Consider the following 22469-nt stretch of genomic DNA (forward strand, 5'->3'; position numbering starts at 1 on the left):
GAACAAATGACATCTCATTGCACCATATTAATGTAATACTGATGTAACATCTTCTCAAAGTGAAAACACGGTTATCAAACTAACTATAGTATAAATATCATTTATAAAATAATATTTACATCAACTAGACATGAAACACTAACTGTTGATAAGAATTTTACAGCAGCTTAATTATAGATTACAATTTTGTTAAAAATACGACGTGTTTTAATATCGTACACTAGATGGCGTTGGTAGTAATCTATTGATATACTTTTATGTTCCAACCAAAAGTTTTCTTACACACAATACTAAATTAAAATTAGTTAATATTCTCAGTTGTATAACATATTAAAAGCCTATAAAAAAGATTGATTTATATTAAAACCATACTGTAATTGTTAAAATAGATAGAAGTGTTGCCAAAGTTATTCCTCCGCATTTTTGCGCTGTCGCTTGTCGAAGTAGCAGTAATATTAACTATGTAATAGCAATCGACTATGGTTCAGCCTTCTCAGCCGTTCTTAAATTAAAAATTTAAACGGATATTATTGTTAACTGACAAGCCGCAGTCCCCTGGAGGGGCTTTTAGAAATAATGACATAGAGCGTTTGCCTAAGCATTGTAAGAACATAACGGCCTACCAATCTGAAGACACTAGAATGTTGTAGCTCGGGCCTAGAGTACCTGGAAACCTCTCGTTACATTAAAATATGATTTCGGCTCACCGACTTTTGCGCCTTGTCCCTCTAATCTAGTGAATAACAAAGTGATAGACCACTTTGGAAATCGACCCCTAGGGGTCTATGACAACCTACAAGGGGTCTACGTCAGCGAAAAAAGAAAATAAGTTTGTATATATGTATATTTTCTACACGTTAACATACTACGGTTAACGTACACGTTTTCATACTACGGTTGTCTGGGAGAAATTGCCCAGTGTGATAAAACCTCCCATTGTACTTTTTTTTTGTATATCTGAAACTATTTGTGTTTTATAGCGTACACAATAACACAATAAATAATATTAATTAAAAAATTATTATAATAATGATTATGATAATTAATAAATCATTTATCGCACAAGGTATATGTATGTACTCGAAAGATTAAGAACAAACACTTAAACAAATCATTGAAAAAGTATATTATAGTATCCAAGAATACTACACTGATGTTAATGCTTGGAATTAAATGTTGATGCTCACTAGAGAAGCTAATTATTGTCGCGGAATCTTTATAAAACTATATTCGTAAAGAGCAACTGTTGAGTTTCTCGCCGGCTCTCAGCAGAACTGCTTTGTTGTGGTAGCTTCCTGTAGGACCAACAATGCCGACATTCTTATAACAACCAGTCGAATTTGTAATATATTGATTTCGAAATTAAAATAATATTAATAATAAAATGTTAATCGTTCAATTAGTGCAGTGATTCCCAAAGTGGTCTATATCAACCCCTAGGGGTCTATGACAACCTGCAAGGGTAGACCCCTTCGTCAGCGAAAAAAAATTTGAGGGTCCATGAAATGAAAATGGGGTTCCACGATAGTAAATCTCAACACATTCATATATAGTACCTATTTACTTATATCATACTATCTTATAATATCAAAACATTTACATTATTTATAAAAGTACCAATGAAGTAAAAACATATTAATATGTTACGTATATTTTACATAACAGATACAAAATTTTGTTTTGAGTAGTTTTAATTTAAATTCAATAAATAAATGTATAAATTAACATGTGTTTTTACTTTAAGTTTTTAACACTAAACTTCACTACAGTTAGAAATTTACAGGAAATCAATATCAGGTAAGTAGGGAGTCTACCAAACACGAAAAAACATGGCAAGGGGTCTACGACACAAAAAAGTTTGGGGAACTCTGAATTAGTGGATCTTTACAACGATATATAATTTTCTATAAACGTATTATAATACGTCCGTCCATTCATTTGTCACATCGTGTTCGTTGAAGCGTAGGCAGAACTATTGGCAATGAGGTGTGGACCAGGAATCCGACGGCATGTTCGAAGCTTATGAATGAATCGTTGGCATTTGTTGAATGAAAAAAATCCAAACATCTCACCTCGGCCCTCGCACTACGCGTGACGCAGCTGAAAACTTTCCAATACTATACTAAAGAGTTTATACATGTCTAAAAACTTAAATGCCGGAAAACATAGCTCATTTGTCAATAAATAGCTTCATTTCACTTATATCTATTTTCAATTAATCTGTATAACCACTCTGAAATATGTCACATTCATTTATTTATTTCTTTTGAAATGCCACAAGCCAAAAACTTTATTACTAAGAGTTTATACAGGTATAAAAGCTTAAATGGCCGAAAACATAGCTCCTCTGTCAATAAATAGCTTCATTTCGTTTACATCTATTTTCAATTAACCTGTATAATCACTGTGAAATATGTCACATTCATTTATTTATTTCTTTTGAAATGCCACAGGCCGAAAACTTTAGTACTATCTTTATACAGGTATAAAGGCTTAAATGCCGGAAAACATTGCTCCTTTGTCAATAAATAGCTTCATTTCACTTACATCTATTTTCAATTAACCTGTATAATCACTTTGAAATTTGTCACACTCATTTATTTATTTCTTTTGAAATGCCACAGACTAAAAACTTTCAGTAAATAGTCCGCTGGAACAGATAATAAACAATAATAAATTTTAATACGTAGTAATTTGAATTTTGAAAACGCTTTTTCTTACTGTATTATCATTACGCTATTTATATTTTGTGACAGCATTGATTTTTGGATAGAATATTCCATACATTAATTAACATCGAATAAGCTATAGTTATAGCTACATCACCTTGTATAAATAACATCGTCTGTACAGCTTTTAAATGCCCATTGCATGGCATAACCCTCCATCAAAGATATCTGGGGATATACCATAATCACCATGTTAAGCAGGCGGGTTGACGGTCGCAGTGTGGTATTATGGTACGCAGAGGACGCTGCTATCTATCCTCTAGAAAGTTGTTTATAGCAGTGGCAATCCTATATAATTGATAGACAAGTGTGAATTACATAAGAATGTGTCCTGGGAATTAAACCCGCGACGTACAATCACAACTCTCAGTGCTTTACCGTTGAACTATCATTGCTCATAAATATTTATAATATATAAATTTCAATAAAAAAAATGAATTTCACCACAGTCGGAGTGCCGCATCTATACTCTGAAATACGTTGCTTTAGTTTTTAGTATAGTTCACGTCCTTCTACTCCGTGAATTCATTTCAGACAAAGCTTTGAAAGCCTTATGGGTAACCGCATTAACATTTTCGAAATAATATAATACTATATTATAATTAAAAACCTTCTAATTTTATACGTTTATATTTACATAAGAAATGCAGTTAATTATAAAAACTAACAGTGTGTTTAATTTGTTTCTTTTTTAGGTGAAAGTTTCGTTTAGTCTTTTTTATATCTAATAGATTCAGGCGTTACCTCGCGGAAATCCATCCTAAGAAAGGGACTAATATATAATACTTCCGCTATGCAGCAGTAGTCGTGCAATAAAGTGCACCGCCCGCCAGTCCGCTGATAAATGCGCGTGCGGTAAACAATGCGAAACACAACTACCACCGTTAATTTACTCTACACGTGTTTCACTCCTCCACGGGGTATACTCGGGAGATGTTAGACCGTTAAACTTTTTTAAATAAAATAATCTGCTTACTAATATCAACAATAGATGTCGCTATACACAAAAATTGATTTGAAAGGAAATTTATGACAAGTAACTTAAGTCCAGAAATAGAAGCTATCATCATATATGTCAACATTGCTGTATTATATTTTGATTTTTATTGACGGATTGTCACTTAGTTTACTGGCATTTACTTCCTCGTTCTGGAGGTGAGGTCTCTGTATGCGCCAAGTATAAACCTCTTTTTTAGTATCTAAACTCGGAAGTTCCTTAAGGAGCCTCATGTAGAATGTTAGAACTCTTAAAATGCTAAATCTCGCATTTTCTGGTGTACACCCAAGGAACCATGAGAGAATTTACATTAGTGTGATAAAAAAATGAGAGGTTATATTTCGAATGCTAGGTTCTGCGTAAATTTATATACTTTCGATGTTGAATAATTAAAACTTTATATATCAATGAAGGCAGATATTTCAAGAAGCTCAGACACTGTTACTTGTAAAAACTTTCAAATTCCATGTTCAATACGTGTGGAGATTTGCAAAGAGTTACCGTCGTTCGCTTGTCCAGACGTGCAAAAGAACGAAATATGACTTGTGACTAAGACATAAATCGTATTTCGTTTTCATTCGCTTCCACCAAAGATATATATGGGAGGATATACAATCACGTTTGATAGGCGGGTTGAAGATAGCAGTGTGATATTAAGCATTGTGTCCTTGCAGTTACATTCGTGGAGGGAACTCAACCGCATCTTTTCCTAATTAGATTTAACCTTCACACTTATTGTTGAGTTTTAAGCTGCATGGGTTCCAATGGAATCAACTTTTTAAAATGGTTTTTGGGGAAAAAATTAGGGAACTTCTGGCTCAGGAGTATGCTTCAACTGTCAACTTGGAAAACGCTGGATTTTAAAATTAAACATTATTGTTTAATATATTGCCTTTACGTTTACGCTGATACAGGATGATTGAGTATAGATGTAAAATCTTTAAATAAATGAATTTATAGCTACCTGTAAATAATTCAATAGTTTCAATTTACTGCAAGAAGATATCTGTCGCATTATAACGAAAGATATATATATTTCAGAATGATCATTTTAAAACAGGGCGATTGTAAATGGATGTAAAGGAATGAATAGTTTTTTTCTGACAAATGAGCTATATATTTACCGCCTTTAAAGTCTAAAAAATTACATAAATCACAGTTGACAGGACGACATTTTTTTATATCGTCTGTGGATCTAAAAAGCTATGGATAGATGTATGAATCATTTGAAATATCAACGCGCCACAGATAAAATAGATTATAGTGAACTTCCCCGAGAGAGGACGGGCCAATTTTTTTTTTCGTGCCCAAACGACTGTCTCCCTTTTAGATAATAACTTCGACGTCTATTTCCGTGCGCGCGTATGTTATTCGTCCGTTGAAATAAGAAGGCCATTGGCCTAATGACAGCGATTTATTTTTAGTATGCGACGTACGGGTTCGTCGCGAGTGTAAGGTGAGAAAGCGTAAGAGATTGTAACAACAACTGCTTGTATATTTCACACTATAAATCTTTAGATCATTTATCTTACGAATCATTTGGCAAACGTATCTCGTGTGCGGTGATACAGATGTACTGTATCTCATTCAGTGTTTAACAGTATAATCCGAATTGGCAATTATGAAAAGTTTTTTTTTGTAAATTTTATTTATTAATAATCGCCGTCAAAATTAACAATATTTAGCTATTGCAATAAAATAAAATTGTATTCCAAATCTGTTTAAATTCTTTGATACTATGAAATAAAAACGTAAATTTAATCGATTATCTTTAATAATGATCATCATATCAGCCGATGGACGCCCACATGAAGACATAGGTCTACCCTAAATATCACCAAGCCTTGCTCATCTACCTGATCAATGTTGCTACACGACACGGTTTCGACCGTTATTTACACGAGTGTACCATATATATATATACATATATATATATACATATATATATATATATATATATATGTGTAGTAATCTACTTTATTATTATGAAATAATTTAATAGCATGTCAATCATTCTTATTTATTTAAACTTTGACAGTACGAAGTCATATCTATGGAGGCATTTACCATAATCGATACGCTTAGCTGGTAGGTTGGCGATGACAGTGTGGTATTATTGTACAAGAAGATAAAAGATAAAGAAAAAAAATAATTTATACAACATTGGAACTTTTAACACCACTCTTACTGATCATTAACTTTTTTTTATTCTATAATATTTTTGTATCTAAACTGCTTCGAAAGGAGATAGTCTGATCTGATATGTATATGTGTATATATATATATATATAGCATGGGTAATCTCCCCACTAGGTGAATAGACGACATAGTTTGTCGTAGGCCTATGCTTTGCAGAAGCCTTCTACCGGCTGAAAAAAAATTAAATAACTATATATATATATATATGTGTGTATGTATATATACCGTCCTAAAGTTTGGAAGTTCATCTGTTATTAGCGAAAACGAAACAACACCTGCAACATGCGGTATAAATTTGCAATGAATGTTATTTTTGCAGATTTATTATTGTTACTATTTACATATTAACAAAGGGAACGTCGGCTCTCATTAAACATGTTTTACCAAACTCTTAGATTTTACAACAGGTGTTATGGCTTAGGACTGTGGTCTTTGGATATATATGTGTATATATATATACATATATATTCCTTTTAAAGCCTTTAAAACTATTACTAATTACACTGTATGAAATGTTTAAATATTTTAGTGTATGTAAATGATATGTTAAGTAATAAAATAAAATAAATATTATAAAAGCTCTTTGAAAATATGGTGATTTTTTAAAAAAAATATTTTGCGTTGAAGGAAATGCACATTTAATTCACTTTATAGTAAACTTAATGAATTAAAAATATTTTAATTTCTAGTAAACGGTATTCTAGCTCACAGTTCGTTCAATTTTTTTGATGTAAACTAGTAAATTATGTATTAATAGTATATAGTATGGAGTAATTTTATACAAATCATGTTATATTAAAAAAAATTTCCTCTGTACCCAGGTAGCCCAGCGCGCGTTGAGCCGATGAAGTCGACGAAGACCCCCAGAGGGGGGCGAGTTAAGCTAGAGTGTCAGGCGAGTGGCCGACCCCCTCCTCGCATCTCATGGTACAAGGATGGAAAACCAGTGGCCGATATCGCATTAAGAAGATTCCGGGTGCAGAATTACAGGTATGTCTTTTGAATAACGCGAACTATTTATTTATTTACTTTATTGGAGATAGACAGTAACAAAAGGCAGTAAGAAAGTACAAACTTAGAAGCTTAGAAATATAAAATTAGTTACAGTTGTTACCTCATAACTATCTCACTGAGAACATATAATGATTTATAGTCAAACAATGAAAAAACAATAAAAACATTACTAAACAGGGATCAAAGACTATGGTTTATATATTTATATTATGTTTATAACTTATTTCATATTAAGATATTTAATATAAGCTATAGATTTAACAAAGATTTTAGTAGTGTTAGTAAAGTGTATATGTATAAATCTGTGTTAAATTTTATTAAAAGATATGTTGTTGAGTTTCTTTCTGTTTTATCACAACTACAACATCCTGCGAAGCAGAGTAAAGTCAAAAATACAAAAATAAATAGATAACAAGTTAATGATCAATAAGAGTTTCTTATCTTTTATTTTTAATAAAGCCTCCTTACTTCACTGACCAAAATTCTCTACGAAAACTTATTTGATATCAACCTTTTATTAAATTAAGTTTATTTCAAGTTAAGGCTCTTCAACGACGTTAATACAAACATATAAGAAAATTATTACATTAAATATTAAAATTAGTACACTACACAATAAGAATATTTTACTAAATGAATATATAAGTAAACAATTAAAAATAACATATGATTCAAATAAAAAATGTAAATAAAACAGTAAATATACAAAACGGATTTTAAATAGTAAAGGATATATACCTGTATATCTTTAATGCTTTGTACAGGGAAAGGTATTGGAACTATAAAACAGGAGAACCAGCCCGCTTTAGCTTCGCAAGTTTGTTGGCAAATTATTCTACCAGGTCAGAACAAATTGACTTACAATCACACCCGATACATTCAAACGATACATCATCCTGAAACTGTGACCTGTACTCCAGGTCCTGGACGACGTGATGACAATAAGACAAACCACGTACAATAACCAACGAGGCCAGATCGTTTATCCCAAGGGACGCCAACTCTATACTAGACATATATATATATATATATAGCGTTATTGGAGCTTCTACGACAATTCTTTTTCCAGCGCTAAAGCTTTTCTAAGTGGTAGTTTTATTATCCAGGCGATAGCAACCGATCAAGTCGAAGTTCGACCTTCTAGAGCGCCCATATGTCGGAATGTTAAACGGGTATCATCGACCAGTTACTCCATGGTGGTATGTAGCAGCCCGATCTGAGGAGAGAGAGCCTTTTACGGGAGATGCTTCGATACCCTAAAAGAGAAAGAGAACCCACAGAATCTGTAATGCCATTTGGACACCAATGAAAGTACAGTCAAAAAAACAGCCGAAGATACTGAATGCTTCCTTAGTTTAATTACTGTAAACATATCTAGTCTAAATGCCTTTATTATTCTGTTGTATTATATGAGAGATAAAATTCAATGACAATGGCGGCTGAAATTTCGAATAAAAAGAAATATTTAAATCATGTCTAATGTCATTTTGACAGGTGCAAAAAAAACTATTTTTCATCTATGCCTAAAGCGAAGAAAAATTTAAATTATGACATCTAATGTTATTTTGACAGTCGCAAAAAGAACTATTTTCTATCTAGACCTAAAGCAAAGAAATGTTTAAATTATGACGTCTAATGTCATTTTGACAGATGCAAAAAACTATCTATTGTCTATACTTAAACCAAATAAAAACTTTTATTATGACGTCTAATGTCATTTTGACAGGTGCAAAATAGAACTATTTATTATCTATGCATAAAGCGTGTAACATCGCTTGTATTCTAATGACCCAATTCCTGTCTATAATAAACCGGTGATCTTGATCGAGGAGGGACGGGCAGAACATCTGTTGGTCACTGTATCAAATGGTTTTCGGTACAGATAGAAGTACAGACGTCTGCGAATGGGCTGATACACTAGCTTTCAATGTACCATAGCGTAGTGCATACGATTATGACCTTTATAACTATGAACACGTAGATAAAATTTTGTGAAGCGATAACTTTGAAATTATCACGCATGTCACGCATCATTGCAGGTGCTCTGAATATTCCAGTGTAAGCTTTATTCACTTTGATTCATTTCAGTACAGTAGTCATAATAAATAAACTATTTATTTTACAGAACAGTCTTTTGAAAAATTTACATTTTTGATGTTTATGTATATTTTACTTTTTATACCATGGTGAAATGGGGCAACCAGTGACTTGCGATTCTCATACGTCTCTTATGAAGATTATTTTTTGCTCCAATTATTCGTCGATATATTCAATATTCGGAACGTAGTACTTACGTGAATTTTATTCCATTTTCAAACAACTAATCAGCATTTAAGAGAATTATTGAGAAGTCCTTGCCATTTCAGCCTACAGACGCCAATACAAGGAATAGGCCGCCCAAAGATATTTATGGGTAAATACACTATAATCGCCACGCTTGGCAAGCGAGATGGCGATCGCATTGTGGTATTATAGTGTACAGATGACGATGTTCTTCCTCTGGAAACTTGTGAGCAACGACAATCCTGTATAATTAATGTACGAAATGTGAATTATATAAGATTGTATCTCAGATATCGAACCCGCTACCAACGCTACCACTGTGCAGTTATGAATAATTTAATAATTAATTACGTATATATCATTATAATTACTAGTACACTATAGAAGAGATTTCGCCTATGAATAAAGTATTTTAATCCTTACCTTATAATATATCTTATAAACAACATAGATATATTGTAATATACAAATCCAATTATATATATAATATATATTTTAAGATTCCCGCGATTTCTAATAGATACTGTAATTAAAAGCAAATGAGTACACATACATACATTTAAGGCTTTTACATATATAAACAATCACTCTGTATATCTTTATTGAAACAATATATACAGTGTGTTGAACCTTACTTAGGATGGACTTCCGCGAGGTAACGCCTGATTCCATTAAATTGTTTGTGTAATTTCTTAATAATTATATAAAATAAACTTTGCGATGTTTATACAGCCGATCTGTTCAAAAATCAATGGCTTTAAAAATAACGAAACGATAATATAGTAAAAAACAGTTTACGAAAGATAAAAATTAATCTTTCTAATTATATATTTCTACAGACTGTACTGCTAGAAGTCATTCTATCGAATTATTGTAACAATAATAAATTAACATATTCCAGAATGATTATACAAAGCAGTGATAGACCGGAGGTGGAGAATTGTGATTTTTTTAAAAATAATCATAATAATTATTTGACTTAAACTTATTTTTAAATGGTTTACGATTTAAGTAAGTTAATAGTTTAATAGATTCTGTAATAGGCAATAAAGTAAGCACAAAAAAAAATGACATATCATCAAAAGTAATTACAGTACATAGTTAAAACAAAGGCGCGGACGCTAATGTCTGTGCAATATGCAATTAAGATAAAAAAAATTAAAGAACCCAGTTATAGATGAGGTTAATACGATTCTAGTTCCATATATATATATATGTATATATATATATATATATATATAAAGAGAGAGAATAATTGAAGTGGCAATAACTTCCGCAAGTGCGTCATTAAATATTATATATGTTGTTTTATGTGACATATAAATATGATGCAGTGGGATCACCTATATAATGTTAGCCACGAAAAGCCATTTTCGGTTTTTTATCTCTTATTTTTATTAATTTATTTACTGTGTGGCCAAGAAAATTGGTGTAGTGTTAACATAAAACGCTTTTCTTCTCGACAACCATTGGAGTTGGTCCTTGTGATCGAAAGATTATCAAGTGAAGACCTCGAGTCCACAGACATTCTGTGGTTAACCAACCCCTCCCCCCCCCTCCACCATTAGCTGGACCGACCAAAAGTAATGGTAAATAAGACCAGTCATTTTCGATCATTTCGATCTTAGAGGAAACCTACTTCTGCAGTAGACGTCCATCAGCTAAAATGTTGATCATGATTAGAAAAGGTGAACTCTAGAGGAAAACAAATGTATAAATTACATGGTTAATAGTAAAAAACAACAATATTCTATATATACAACAGTATATTAAATTACGTATGTATAGATGATGTTCAAAACTTGAAATGGACGTATATTTCCTGAAGTTATTAATTGGTTAGTAAATAAAAAATATATTCCTAAAGTTACAATATATTTAACATGATTTGGTTTCATTTTATAATATCAACAGATATATTACCGATAAATGGTAGCATCTAGAAACATCGTTGCATGTTTAAAAATGCAATTCAAATTTATAAGAACAATTTACATTTTCATTTTTCATATTTATATCTCCATAAATTACATAGCAATTTGGCAATGAAAATTTACAGAAATAAATGCCTTTTTAAAAAATTAAACATTTATAAACGTCAACATAATCTATCTTACTTAAATAGGTGGAGAAATGAGCAACCATTAGCAAGAAACACGAGATATTTATTGTATAAGGTTATTGCCCATTAAATCCGTGTTTATACATCAAGTACCAAAGATTCAGTCTTAGTCACACACATGTGTCCTCTTTGCTCTGCCAATAACACACATTTAGTCGCACACGTACCAAAGATTAATTCGTGCAGTATTTAGTCGTTTGTAAATCTTTTTTTAATTGCCAATTATTTAGTCGCTCCGTGTGACTTCATTAGGTCAGATAGAGGTAATGTCTCTAATGATCTTCTAGAGTCCTTGGTTAAATAAAATCGTGACTAACTTTCGATAGGATGTCCACAGCTGAACGTGGGCGTCTCACAATAAAACTAGTTGAAAGGGATCTGCGTTCAACTTCATCGACGATTTTTATAAAGATGTCTATCTAACTTGTGGTTGGCTATCCTAAACTTCGCGTACTGATCCGTGGGTGAGGAGGGGAGACCTCCAAATTCCCTTCTCCAGAAGATCTGGCTTCTTTAACTTCAACTTCTCAATCGGTTGGACTACATCGGATACTTTCCTTCGTCTGATGGTTCCGCAAGAGTTGTTATTACATCTAAATTTCTCTAATCAGAAAGAAAGAGAAGAACATCAAGCAACTTCTCCACTTTAGGCAAACTCTTTGTGCATAGATCTCGTTGTAATTTTCGTTTTTGTGTGTTTCAGACGGCGCTCGGTGCTGGTGATAAGGCACGCGCGGAGAGAGGACTCCGCCAGTTACGAGTGTAGGGCGCAGGGCGCGATCGGACCTCCGGCGGTGGCCAGCGCCAACGTCAGTGTCCTGCCGCCCACCACCACGACGCCCGACACTGGTATGAGCAACAATCTACCTGACAACTACCAAAACTAGCTTAGTGACACGGAAACTACCAAAACTAACATAGAGACAGGGAAACTTCCTAAAACAGCTTAGTGAAAGGGAAACTATAAACCACTCGGGCTGTATAACAGTGTCCATCATGCGGTGGTAGTAATATTACGTCACGCGAAAGTGCGTGTATTACACGGACGAGATTCAAGATGCGATCGCAGGATTCATCGAAGTAAATACGGCAACCGCCGCACAGATACCAGCGTAAAACCTGAGGATGATAATATGGAGTAGGGATGAGGAAGTGGTCGCACAACTCAATTTTAAAAACTGAAAATTGATAGGGGGCCTTATATATATTAAGAGACTTAAACACTGTAACTTGAAAAAACTTGATAAAAAATCGGAGATATTAAAAGTAAATGTAAAAACAAAGGCACGGACGATAATATCTGTCTTATAAAAAATACTATACATTGCATAATCCTTTGTCGAGTAGTTATCTTTTTAATACAAAAATTTGGTTAGCAAGCTAATTGTTAAATAATTTTTTTATAACGTGTACATAGGAGATATTAGTTCAACAACAACAAAATAATTTTTTTACTATGAGATCTATCTCATATTTAACCCTTAATAGCCTAGAGTTTCAATTTTGATACCAATCTTTTAAACCGAATGTTCACATTACTATTAGTTTTTTTTATCGGTTGGCTGTACGTATTTTACTGTTGTATAATATTCTTTCCAAAAAAACTATTTTTCCCTTCATCTAGACCCTCAAGCAAACACAGTAATATTAAAAAAATCACTTTTGTAAATCAGGCTATTAAGGGTTAAAACTTATCATCGTTCATCAATGTTGATATTATCTGTGACGTTTGTTCATTTAAATGACAATATAACTGCTTCCAAATTCAAATTTACTTTTTTTTTTAATTTCCACCGATTGTGGATACTAACATTCAGGTACTGGTTTCTTGGATTTTGTATTGATTGCATTTTCATTTGGACTTATGATAGCGCGTTCTAAATTGGTCTTTACTTAAGGCAACGTTCCACCTGGTCTGGATCGGAATATGGTCGACTTTTTACATCAAAGCATCATTCCTATCTATGCGAGTGCGGGGCAGGCCGCAACACGTACAGATTATATATCTTGCGTGCATTTTAGTTCAAAGTTTTTTTTTCTTTAGATTTATTTTATTCAATCTTATAATAAATATATAAGTTTCATGTTAGAAATAGGATGTTATCTATATAAACAAGTTTGACACACGTGTAAAAGGTTGAATATATCGATAGTTTGATAGCAAGTACCTTATAGCCTTTCCACCTATTTCCAATCATACCATATATATTTTTTTTCTTTTGTAATGAAACAAATCCATTTTAACACTGTAACTTATAAAAATTCCTTGTTTTTTTATAATCATTTTAGCTCATTTGTCAACAAAAAGGTTTAAAGTTTTTACGCCTGCTTCCAATCACCCTGTATAATGTGATCGCACTTAAAATATATTGGAATTCGGTGGACCAATAACATGCAGTAATCCAAATTTTAACTATATTATCATTGTGTTATCTATTATTTCTAAAACCATTGATTTTCAACAGAGTGTTGCATACATTCACCCTTTAAAACTTTTATATTAATTTCCAATCAACCTGTATATAGTTAGTGATATATCCTACGGCCATCACATTAATATTGTAAAAGAAAAACTTTTGATACCATACTTTGGCTGTATACTCTTTCGTATGCCTTATTTATAAGAAAAAAAAAGTTGTAAGTTTTGAAATAGGAATAAGAGACAAATGCATGAAAGATTCCAACGGGTGTCACGTGACTGCAGGAAATATGTCACGTGACAATATATCGTCTCGCTACACCGGTTCATTTTACCGAGAATATATACGAGGAACAGTTAGATCAGATTCTGCGAAACTCTAACAATGCCGTGAAGGCTAGCAATGATCGGTTACCTTCAGCGAATAATAAAGGCAGCGAATGGGCTCTGCATTGTTTTGTTTACACACGACATTTGTTCTTGACGAACGGACGCGTTTGAGTCTATTAATCAGGTTAATTACGAATGAAGCTATTGAGATGGTGTTTTTATTGCGCTTTGAGCGACAGACGTTAACACGGTACGATATAGTGCTTTAATTACAACGTGGCGAATATTCATATCTCCAGAGCAGTAAAAATTTGTCGTAATGATAAAGTTTTTTTATCTGTATTTCATAACTTTTTAACCTATACTAAAATCTTCGTCAAAAGTAAATTAAAAAATTACACAGACATAAAGCCTTTTGGCCAATGTATTCTATTATTATTTTTTCAACGAAATACCATTAAGTTTTTGTTTTGTCAAAAATTTTTGGTTATAATTATGTTTCCTATCGAAAGTTTCCAGTAATATTCGAAATTCCGGAAGTAACTTTTAAAAGATTGGATATTTGTTTGAATTTTATGGATTATGAATAAATACTGAATGAATGGATGTTAATCGCTTCCAATTGGTTTTATAGATGTCTCTAGTGGAAGCACATGTTCAGAAATGGACATCTGGCGGCTGGAATAATAATGATGATGACCTTGATCCATTTAGTATTAACCTAGCTTTGTTTACATCTAATAATGTTTGTTTTTTCTGCACTATACACATAAAAGATCGTTATGAAATGTAGACAATTTATTTTCAGCGTCTTTGGGTGCACCGTGTCCGATGCCGGACCCCACATCGTATTGCCTCAATGGAGGCACATGTTTATACTTCGAATTAGTTCAAGAGCAAGCTTGCAAGTAAGTTTCACAGATTAAATATATTTATTTTAGTTTTATTAAACTTCGATTGCTAATTTCAAAACTTCATGGAGTCAATAAGAATTACTTTAACGTGTATAAAAGATCTTGGACATAACACATATTCTTATTTAATTAAATGTTTTTCTGTATTTGTTTTTAATTACCACAGACTTTTAATATAAATTTTAGGTTAGTAGATTTAACAGAATAGTCAAAATATAGATTAAAAAGAGCACATAAATTATATTCAAAAAAAAGATTTGTAAGATTTACTCAAATATTATTAATGAAATAAAGCTTTTTGCTTGAAATTTACACAGTATTAAGTGTAAGTTTCGTTATCTATGTGCGTATCATGTGCGTAATTTATGGTATATTTTTATAATTATTTAAACATAATAATAATAATTATACTCGCAATACATTTCAAACAGTGACAATAGTCTTTCATATATTGACGCTGCTGTCTCTAGATAACGAATTTTATATTTGTTTATTGTATTTACATCATTTCCCGCCTTTATGTCACTGTCACTTTGACAATTTGCAACATGTAGCTAATGATACGTAATTCCAATTTATTTTCCCAAGATAAGGAACGTGTTTACTTTGTAGAAGTTATGGGCCTTTCACATTTCAGTAGAAAGAAATTAATGTAACATATAAGAGTAGTCACTTTTTATAGAGTAATTGAAAGTAAGTGTAAAAGTTTTTAATTGACCAATGAGGAATATACATTTACTATTTTAAATAGCCGTATATATGTAAAATATCTTTTTTTATTTATGTATTATCTGTAGATGTATCTATTTTGGCAATATAACAACGGACTATGTTTACCCGCCAGGTGTCCAGAAGGATTCAACGGGCAGCGCTGTGAGAACAAGGACGTATCGAACAGGAGTAGTATGTCTCATTCCTACACATGCAAACTGGGCCTATCGACGTCTTATTACTGTTAGCCAGCGATGCGCATAGCCCACTTCGTTCCAATTTTAAATTTAAAAATATATATCGGCACGAGCGCGCGATGTCCCACACGGATAAGCTTTATCGTTTCGTTCCGGGCTCGTATTTCTTATTGGGGTGTAGCTAACGTCTTAATTAAAAAAAATATATAACTCCACCGAACAATTACTGGTTGGTTAGAAATAAAAATGACATCTGTCAAAACATTATTCTTTAAATAAACATTTAAAAATGACACTAATGTTATTTTTGATTTTTAAACTGTGAAATTTTTGTCTTTAGCCGAATAAATATCTAATAAGCCTTCATATAAAAATATAAAAGCAAAAATTTTATACAAAGATTAAATATTTATCATCATTTACGATTTAACCAATTAGTAATTGTATCGAAATTCTTAGGCTCCAATAAACGTGTCCATATATATACAAAATGTTACATATATATGCTATTTATTTTAAAAAGGACGTAAGTACTTATTCGCATTTAATTAAACATTAAATTTTTGCACTAAATTCTCTTTAATAATTACGTACTTACTGAATCATTTTATATTAAAGATATTCGACGACTTATTAGCTTTATTATATAAAATTAAATTAAAAGTTATTACTTTTAGAAAACAAGAAGTCTTACGTTCAGAAACTCGTATCTCTCTTGGTCGTGACGAGAAATCATGTAGTTTCCATCTTATAATCATTTAGATACAATAGATTGATCAAAATGCACGTTTAAATAACAAAAAACTTAATTTTAATTTTATTGATACACGTACTTAAAATATTCAAGCATTTGTTAAAATAATTAATTTTGGAACGAAGGTTTTATTTAAAATAAACAATGGCGTCCTATAATTAAAGTTGTAAATATTTTACACTGTATTTGTAATTTTTGCGATTTATATTATTGTTATTAACTCTTAAGATTTGATAAATCGTTTTAGTGGGTGAAATCCTGATGAAGAGACTTGCAAGTTTTGTACATATCTGTTAGTATAAGTAATATTTTTATTCAAAACCTGAACACAGTATTCACACTTTGATCCTACTCGTTGCGCACTACACCTGTCAAATTTTGGCGCCAAAATATGATATTTTTTCTTAATTCACTCTGTCACATTCTGTGACATTCTATCTTATATTATCTACGCTACATCTAGCATGAAACTAGTGCCTTTTGACAGTTCAATAAAATTTTTCACTTCATTACAACCAAAATATTTTTAAGTTAATTTTGATAAGAGATATTTACAATGAAATGAAGTGTCTTTGATAAAATATATACAATAAATAATTAAATAAAATCCAAATAAAATTTCAGTGGCGTGATTGAGCCGAAATAACCTTTTAAAATTTACAATTCCCAAATTATTTCGTGAATCCGATGTACTCCACCTAGTCAAAGAGCAGTTTTAATACTTAAAAACTAGATAGGCTTATATTAATTAATTTATCTATAATTTAATGAGTGTGGCTAATATGATGGACGGTTGTGGATGTAGCTAAATCTTTTACCGTGTTTTTTCTTATTCAAAAAAAACTAGTTTTTTAACTCTTAATATTCTGGAATATCACTAAAGGAGATATTAAAAATAAACTGTTTTTTTTAACATAAACAATTAAAACAGACTGAACTAATATCGGTTATGGTTAGGTATATTAATACGAAAGGCTTTTAAAGTTATCCTTTAGTGATATAATATCTGTGGCACCAAAACCCAAGAAAATTGTATGAAATTGTCTTCGTGTAAAAAGAACTTCTAATTTTTAAGTTCACTATTTATATGTAATTAAACTAGAAAAGGGACTATTTATTTTACGCTATTAGGGCATTACGTTCAAGATCGAATGACGTCAGTCGTTTCTTTTTAAATACACATTTTCTCTCCGTAATGATATAATGAGATCATTCGCATGGACCGACGTCATTGCTTCTTTTATAGAGTTTTGTATTCTCACAACAAATATTAAAATCTATAAACGTGATGTTATATTGTTATACCATACCAAAATCTCAATAAAAGAATGAGTGTTGGAATTAACAGAGAGGCGATTATATTCATTTTTGTTTTTTTCTTTCGTATATATAACCTTCCCTTGGCACAAAAAGAGAAAAAATATGGTGGAATGAAATTTATGGTATGTATTCTAAATTCAATTTTTTTATGTCGTGCACAGAATCACTCCGCACTCATTGACGCATAGAAATGAAAAAATGTTTGTTGATATTGGCATGAACTAAATCAGGGGTGTCAAACTCAAATACTTTTAGTGGGCCGCAAAACGAAACATAAAATGTTAAATTATTGTTTATGTCTTCTGATATTATCTTTCCTATTTCGGGTGAAATTTTATTGAATAGAGTACTTTCAAAATTAACTAAACGTGACGAGATTTAATTTTCCATTTCAACTGATTATATTTTCGCGAGTACATTTTAAATTGATTTGTATAATAAGAAAATTAAGTAAATTATAAGTTTTAAATACTGATTTCGTTATTATTCACATTTACTATTTTATTTTTAATTTGCGTCGAATATAATGCCGCAATAATATCCATCTTGGTTTTCGAGGCAGGCAACACTGTATTAGAAGCTAACTTTTAAAATTAGAACAATACATTTTTTCATTTGTCATACTGTTAAATTCACTAATGCTTAATCACCGTTACTAATGTTTAGTCGTAGCGTGCTAGTTGCATGACTATTATCATTATCAAAATCATTACTTAGTATTTGTTGTGAGATAACAATGACTAAGCCGTTATATTATAACATAGCATGGTAACTTACGCATTTGGTGTAGGCAGAACTCACAAATTTTCACTCATAAAAAAATTGCTGTTGTCTATGGAATTGTGAATGTATTACAATAAAAAAACTTAGTGTCATGTTTATGTTGTCAAAAATAGATATTTACGTAATTAAAATTAATTTATATTTTTCCAGGTATGGGTGAACGTTTATGGTGATGAAATATCCATAAAATGAAGTAAGATCATCTTCTTATAGTGGTAATCAAGCATTCCTGCGATAAAAATACACAATAACGGAAACTAAAAATCTGAATTATTTATTTTATTTATATAAATGTATGTAAACTTTTCAGATAGGCTCAAAAAAGCATTCAAAAATTAAATAATATATGATAGGCTAATTAATAACCATAATTACTAGCCATGGAACTTTCTAGAAAAATTAACACAAAACAATATGTTGACATGCGGATTGAATAAAAGTTAGCAACTGTTTTTTTTAATATTTTGTACTAAATTAGGCGAGTAATAAATAATTTTGTACTAAAATATAATTTAAACTGAATTTATTAACATATTAATTGCATATTGAAGAACATTCTCATTAATTTCGCCTGTCGAAGGTCTTTACACCCAATCACTCCATAGGGCATCCTCCGGAGTGTCCTGAAGGCTTGGCAGCAATTCTGTCAGTTAATTAAAAAAATTGTAGCGACTCCGAGCCAAGTATCTGTCTAGTTCCCTCTGGATCAGCTGTTATAAAAGTCTAGACTAAACATCTCCAATACCTCTAATCTATAAAATACTTTTGCCTGTATAAAAAAAAGATTAAAAAAATATGGTTCATAGCGGCCTAATTTTGGAACGATGAATTATAAAACAGAAACCAACTAAGAAATATACTTTTTAATTTTTTATGCTATACATCAAAACAAGATAATCATGTACTTAATTTATTAATATCTATTATAAATATAATGTAATTAGTAATTTTAGTTATTTCTTGTAAACTATTTCAATAACAATTAATAAACCACCGCATTTAAAATAATATACGAAATACTTTTAATACTTCGTGTAACTGTCAATTTATGTGTCATTTATCAAGCATTTTGAATATTCCATTGTCAAAAACATTACGTCTTTATTTAATTAATAGTTAACAGAACAACTAACAGAATTTTTCAACGTGTCATGAAATCTAAATCCTAATTATTATAGACAACGAAAATTCAATCAAAAAATACGCTCTAATACGTCCATTATTTTTTTAAGAAAGCATACCGATTAAAAATTAATAATTTAAATTAAACAAACAAAATGCGTACTACTTAATTATTGCCTAGTATATTTTTCTTACATTAAAAAAATATTTATTTAAATAAAAATATCAGAGGAGTGAATAGTTATGATTTTTATTATATTGTGTGAATATTTAGATAATTAATTACAAAAATCTTTTGGTGTGTATCAATTGAGATCAGAGTTTGGATATTTGGGTACATATTTGCATAAACATAAATTGTTGGCTCATAATAAAAAATACAAGTGTGCTGTAAAAATCCGTACAAAGAAATTCTTCTTTTTTTTAAATATTTAGTATCTAAGATAAATTTAACAAAAAAAAATTAATTATTCATTTCACAATTAGTCAACAATAACTTATATTTCGGTAAACATGTATCCAAACATCTTCGCTTTGATACGGTATGATCTATGGTTGTCGCTTCTGTCAAAAAAGCGCGGGAATTGTTAAGTTGTATAAACAAATTTGTACAGTATTATTTGCTGAATAGATATTATTTATTGTAGCTTATTAAATGGTATTTTAAGTGCTTTGTTATTTTAATAAATTTGTATTAAAAAAATTGCTGAATACTTTTTACATATCTTTCATCGTCATAATCATTGCAAATTTAACGACATTCATTGCAGGATCTAGGTCTCCCCGTAAATTTCCAATAAGACTTGTTTGAAACTGTCTACATTTGGTGTCTTCCTACAATCTCAACGAAGTCATCTTTTCAACTTGGGAAACGGTCTACTCTGTGTTTACCGTTCTGATGAAAACCTATATACTCTCAAGGTTTCGTATACCAAAATGGCCAAACACCGGGCGCAACAACCTTATGCCTGAATATTCCAGAAGATTAAAATCTATATACACGTTGCAGTGGTAAACCACTAAAGCGTGTGTATCTTCCTTCTTCATAAGCGAGGAAATTAAAAGCCAGTTGTGATCTATTTCATGACCCAAAAACCGAATTTTATAAACAATATTTTTTGGGTCATCACAAAAAAATCCTTCTGAGATTATGTTAGGGTCTTGTCAAATAGGGGCGTATAGTGATACCAACCGGCTGCATAAATTACTGCGCGCTACAAAACTACATTGCACTTGCTTTTTCTCTGTAGAAGTTGTTGCTACTAGCCCTAAGGCTTTTACAGCTTCTTCTGAACTGAGTTCACGGAGCTGAATGGTCTGTGAACTTAAAAACTTATAACCTAAAAAATAAAGCTAGCAGGGCGGCTACCAGTTGCACGGTTACGTTCGCACGTTGCAGAGGATCTTCGCGAGTAGAGCTTTGAAGGGATATGTTGTTGATGTGTGCTTGCGGCTTGGGACGGCAGCGTTGACCACACGCGAGCCGAAGAAGGATCTGGATCCAACCACGGTCCGCCCACGCTGCCGATCTCTAAAAACGGGTGTTGTGGCGTGGTAAGTAGTGTTTGGTTCTGTTGTATATAACCCGGTGACCTATGTGAAGTGTCCCAGGTGCAGTGGTTGCTGGTTGGCTATAAAACTAAAAGCATTCGTATTTATATATACCTCTCTCTGTCACACACATATATCGTCGCAAACAGACAACACATATAATTGGTTATAAAGTAGAAATTGTGATTGCTTGTGTAAAAGGTTCTGTATAAATAAACGGTTTTTGTAAAAAAAATATTCTGTTCCCTACAGTCGAGTATTACTTTTAACTTTAATAGACAGTCTACTAAACACGTATTAGAAACCTCGCTTTAAGTTGAAACGCCGTTACTGTGGATCTCATATTAAAATGTTTCTATTATATTGGGCAATTCTCGCACCGTTGTCATGCCGTATGCAAATTACTTTCAGTTTCAGAATTCAAATTAACGATCGAATTTAAATTCGAACGACCAAATTAAATGAATTCTGAAAAGTATTGATGACCAGTATTTTGATAAGAAGCGTGTCTGAAATGAGATTATCAACTCATGTCAAAGTCAATGACAACCTCTCCTGGAGTATTTTAGCGGCAAAACGGGGTAGATAAACAATATTAATTGTCGTTTAGTTATACAGAGTGATTGTTTATAGGTGTAAGCTTCAAAGCTATAGCAAATTTGTCAGCAAAAAGCTTTCACACCTGTTTGTAATCATCCTGTACAAAATTATCACTCTTGAATATGTTAAACTTATTTTTGTATTGGAATTCGATGCTCAAACTAGGCAACAAGTTATATCTATTTCCTAGACTTTACTTTGCGATATAATCTGTATGAAAAACAATGTAAACATCCGACGTCCTTTCCTAGAAACTCAAGTACGTGAAGGACATTGGTTGAACATTGCGTCAGTTCTGGGTTAGGTTCTGGAGGAACCGCTGCTCACCAGAGCACTAGCTCTGACTCAGAGAGACGCCAAATTGATGCTTAGATATAAGTTTAGGTCTTTTGGTCTTTGGTCAAAGATCTTTATTTTCAGATGT

At 31.7% G+C, this 22469-nt stretch overlaps 1 protein-coding gene across 1 annotated transcript in view; it reads left to right on the plus strand.

Moving 5' to 3' along the window:
• The window catches only part of vn (membrane-bound neuregulin protein vein), a 124447-nt gene extending 106429 nt beyond the window's left edge, over positions 1 to 18018 (plus strand). The window contains exons 2-5 of the mRNA XM_068774347.1: positions 6747 to 6915; positions 12048 to 12193; positions 14902 to 15001; positions 15852 to 18018. Of these exons, the coding sequence (XP_068630448.1) occupies positions 6747 to 6915; positions 12048 to 12193; positions 14902 to 15001; positions 15852 to 15966 (530 nt within the window). The 3' untranslated portion in view covers positions 15967 to 18018. The remainder of the gene's footprint in view (positions 1 to 6746; positions 6916 to 12047; positions 12194 to 14901; positions 15002 to 15851) is intronic.
• The last annotated feature ends 4451 nt before the right edge of the window (positions 18019 to 22469 follow it).

Source organism: Battus philenor, unplaced genomic scaffold, assembly GCF_028537555.1.
Source record: "Battus philenor isolate CCGP_79_NKW_IND1 unplaced genomic scaffold, ilBatPhil1.0.hap1 SCAF_7, whole genome shotgun sequence".
NCBI lineage: Eukaryota > Metazoa > Arthropoda > Insecta > Lepidoptera > Papilionidae > Battus > Battus philenor.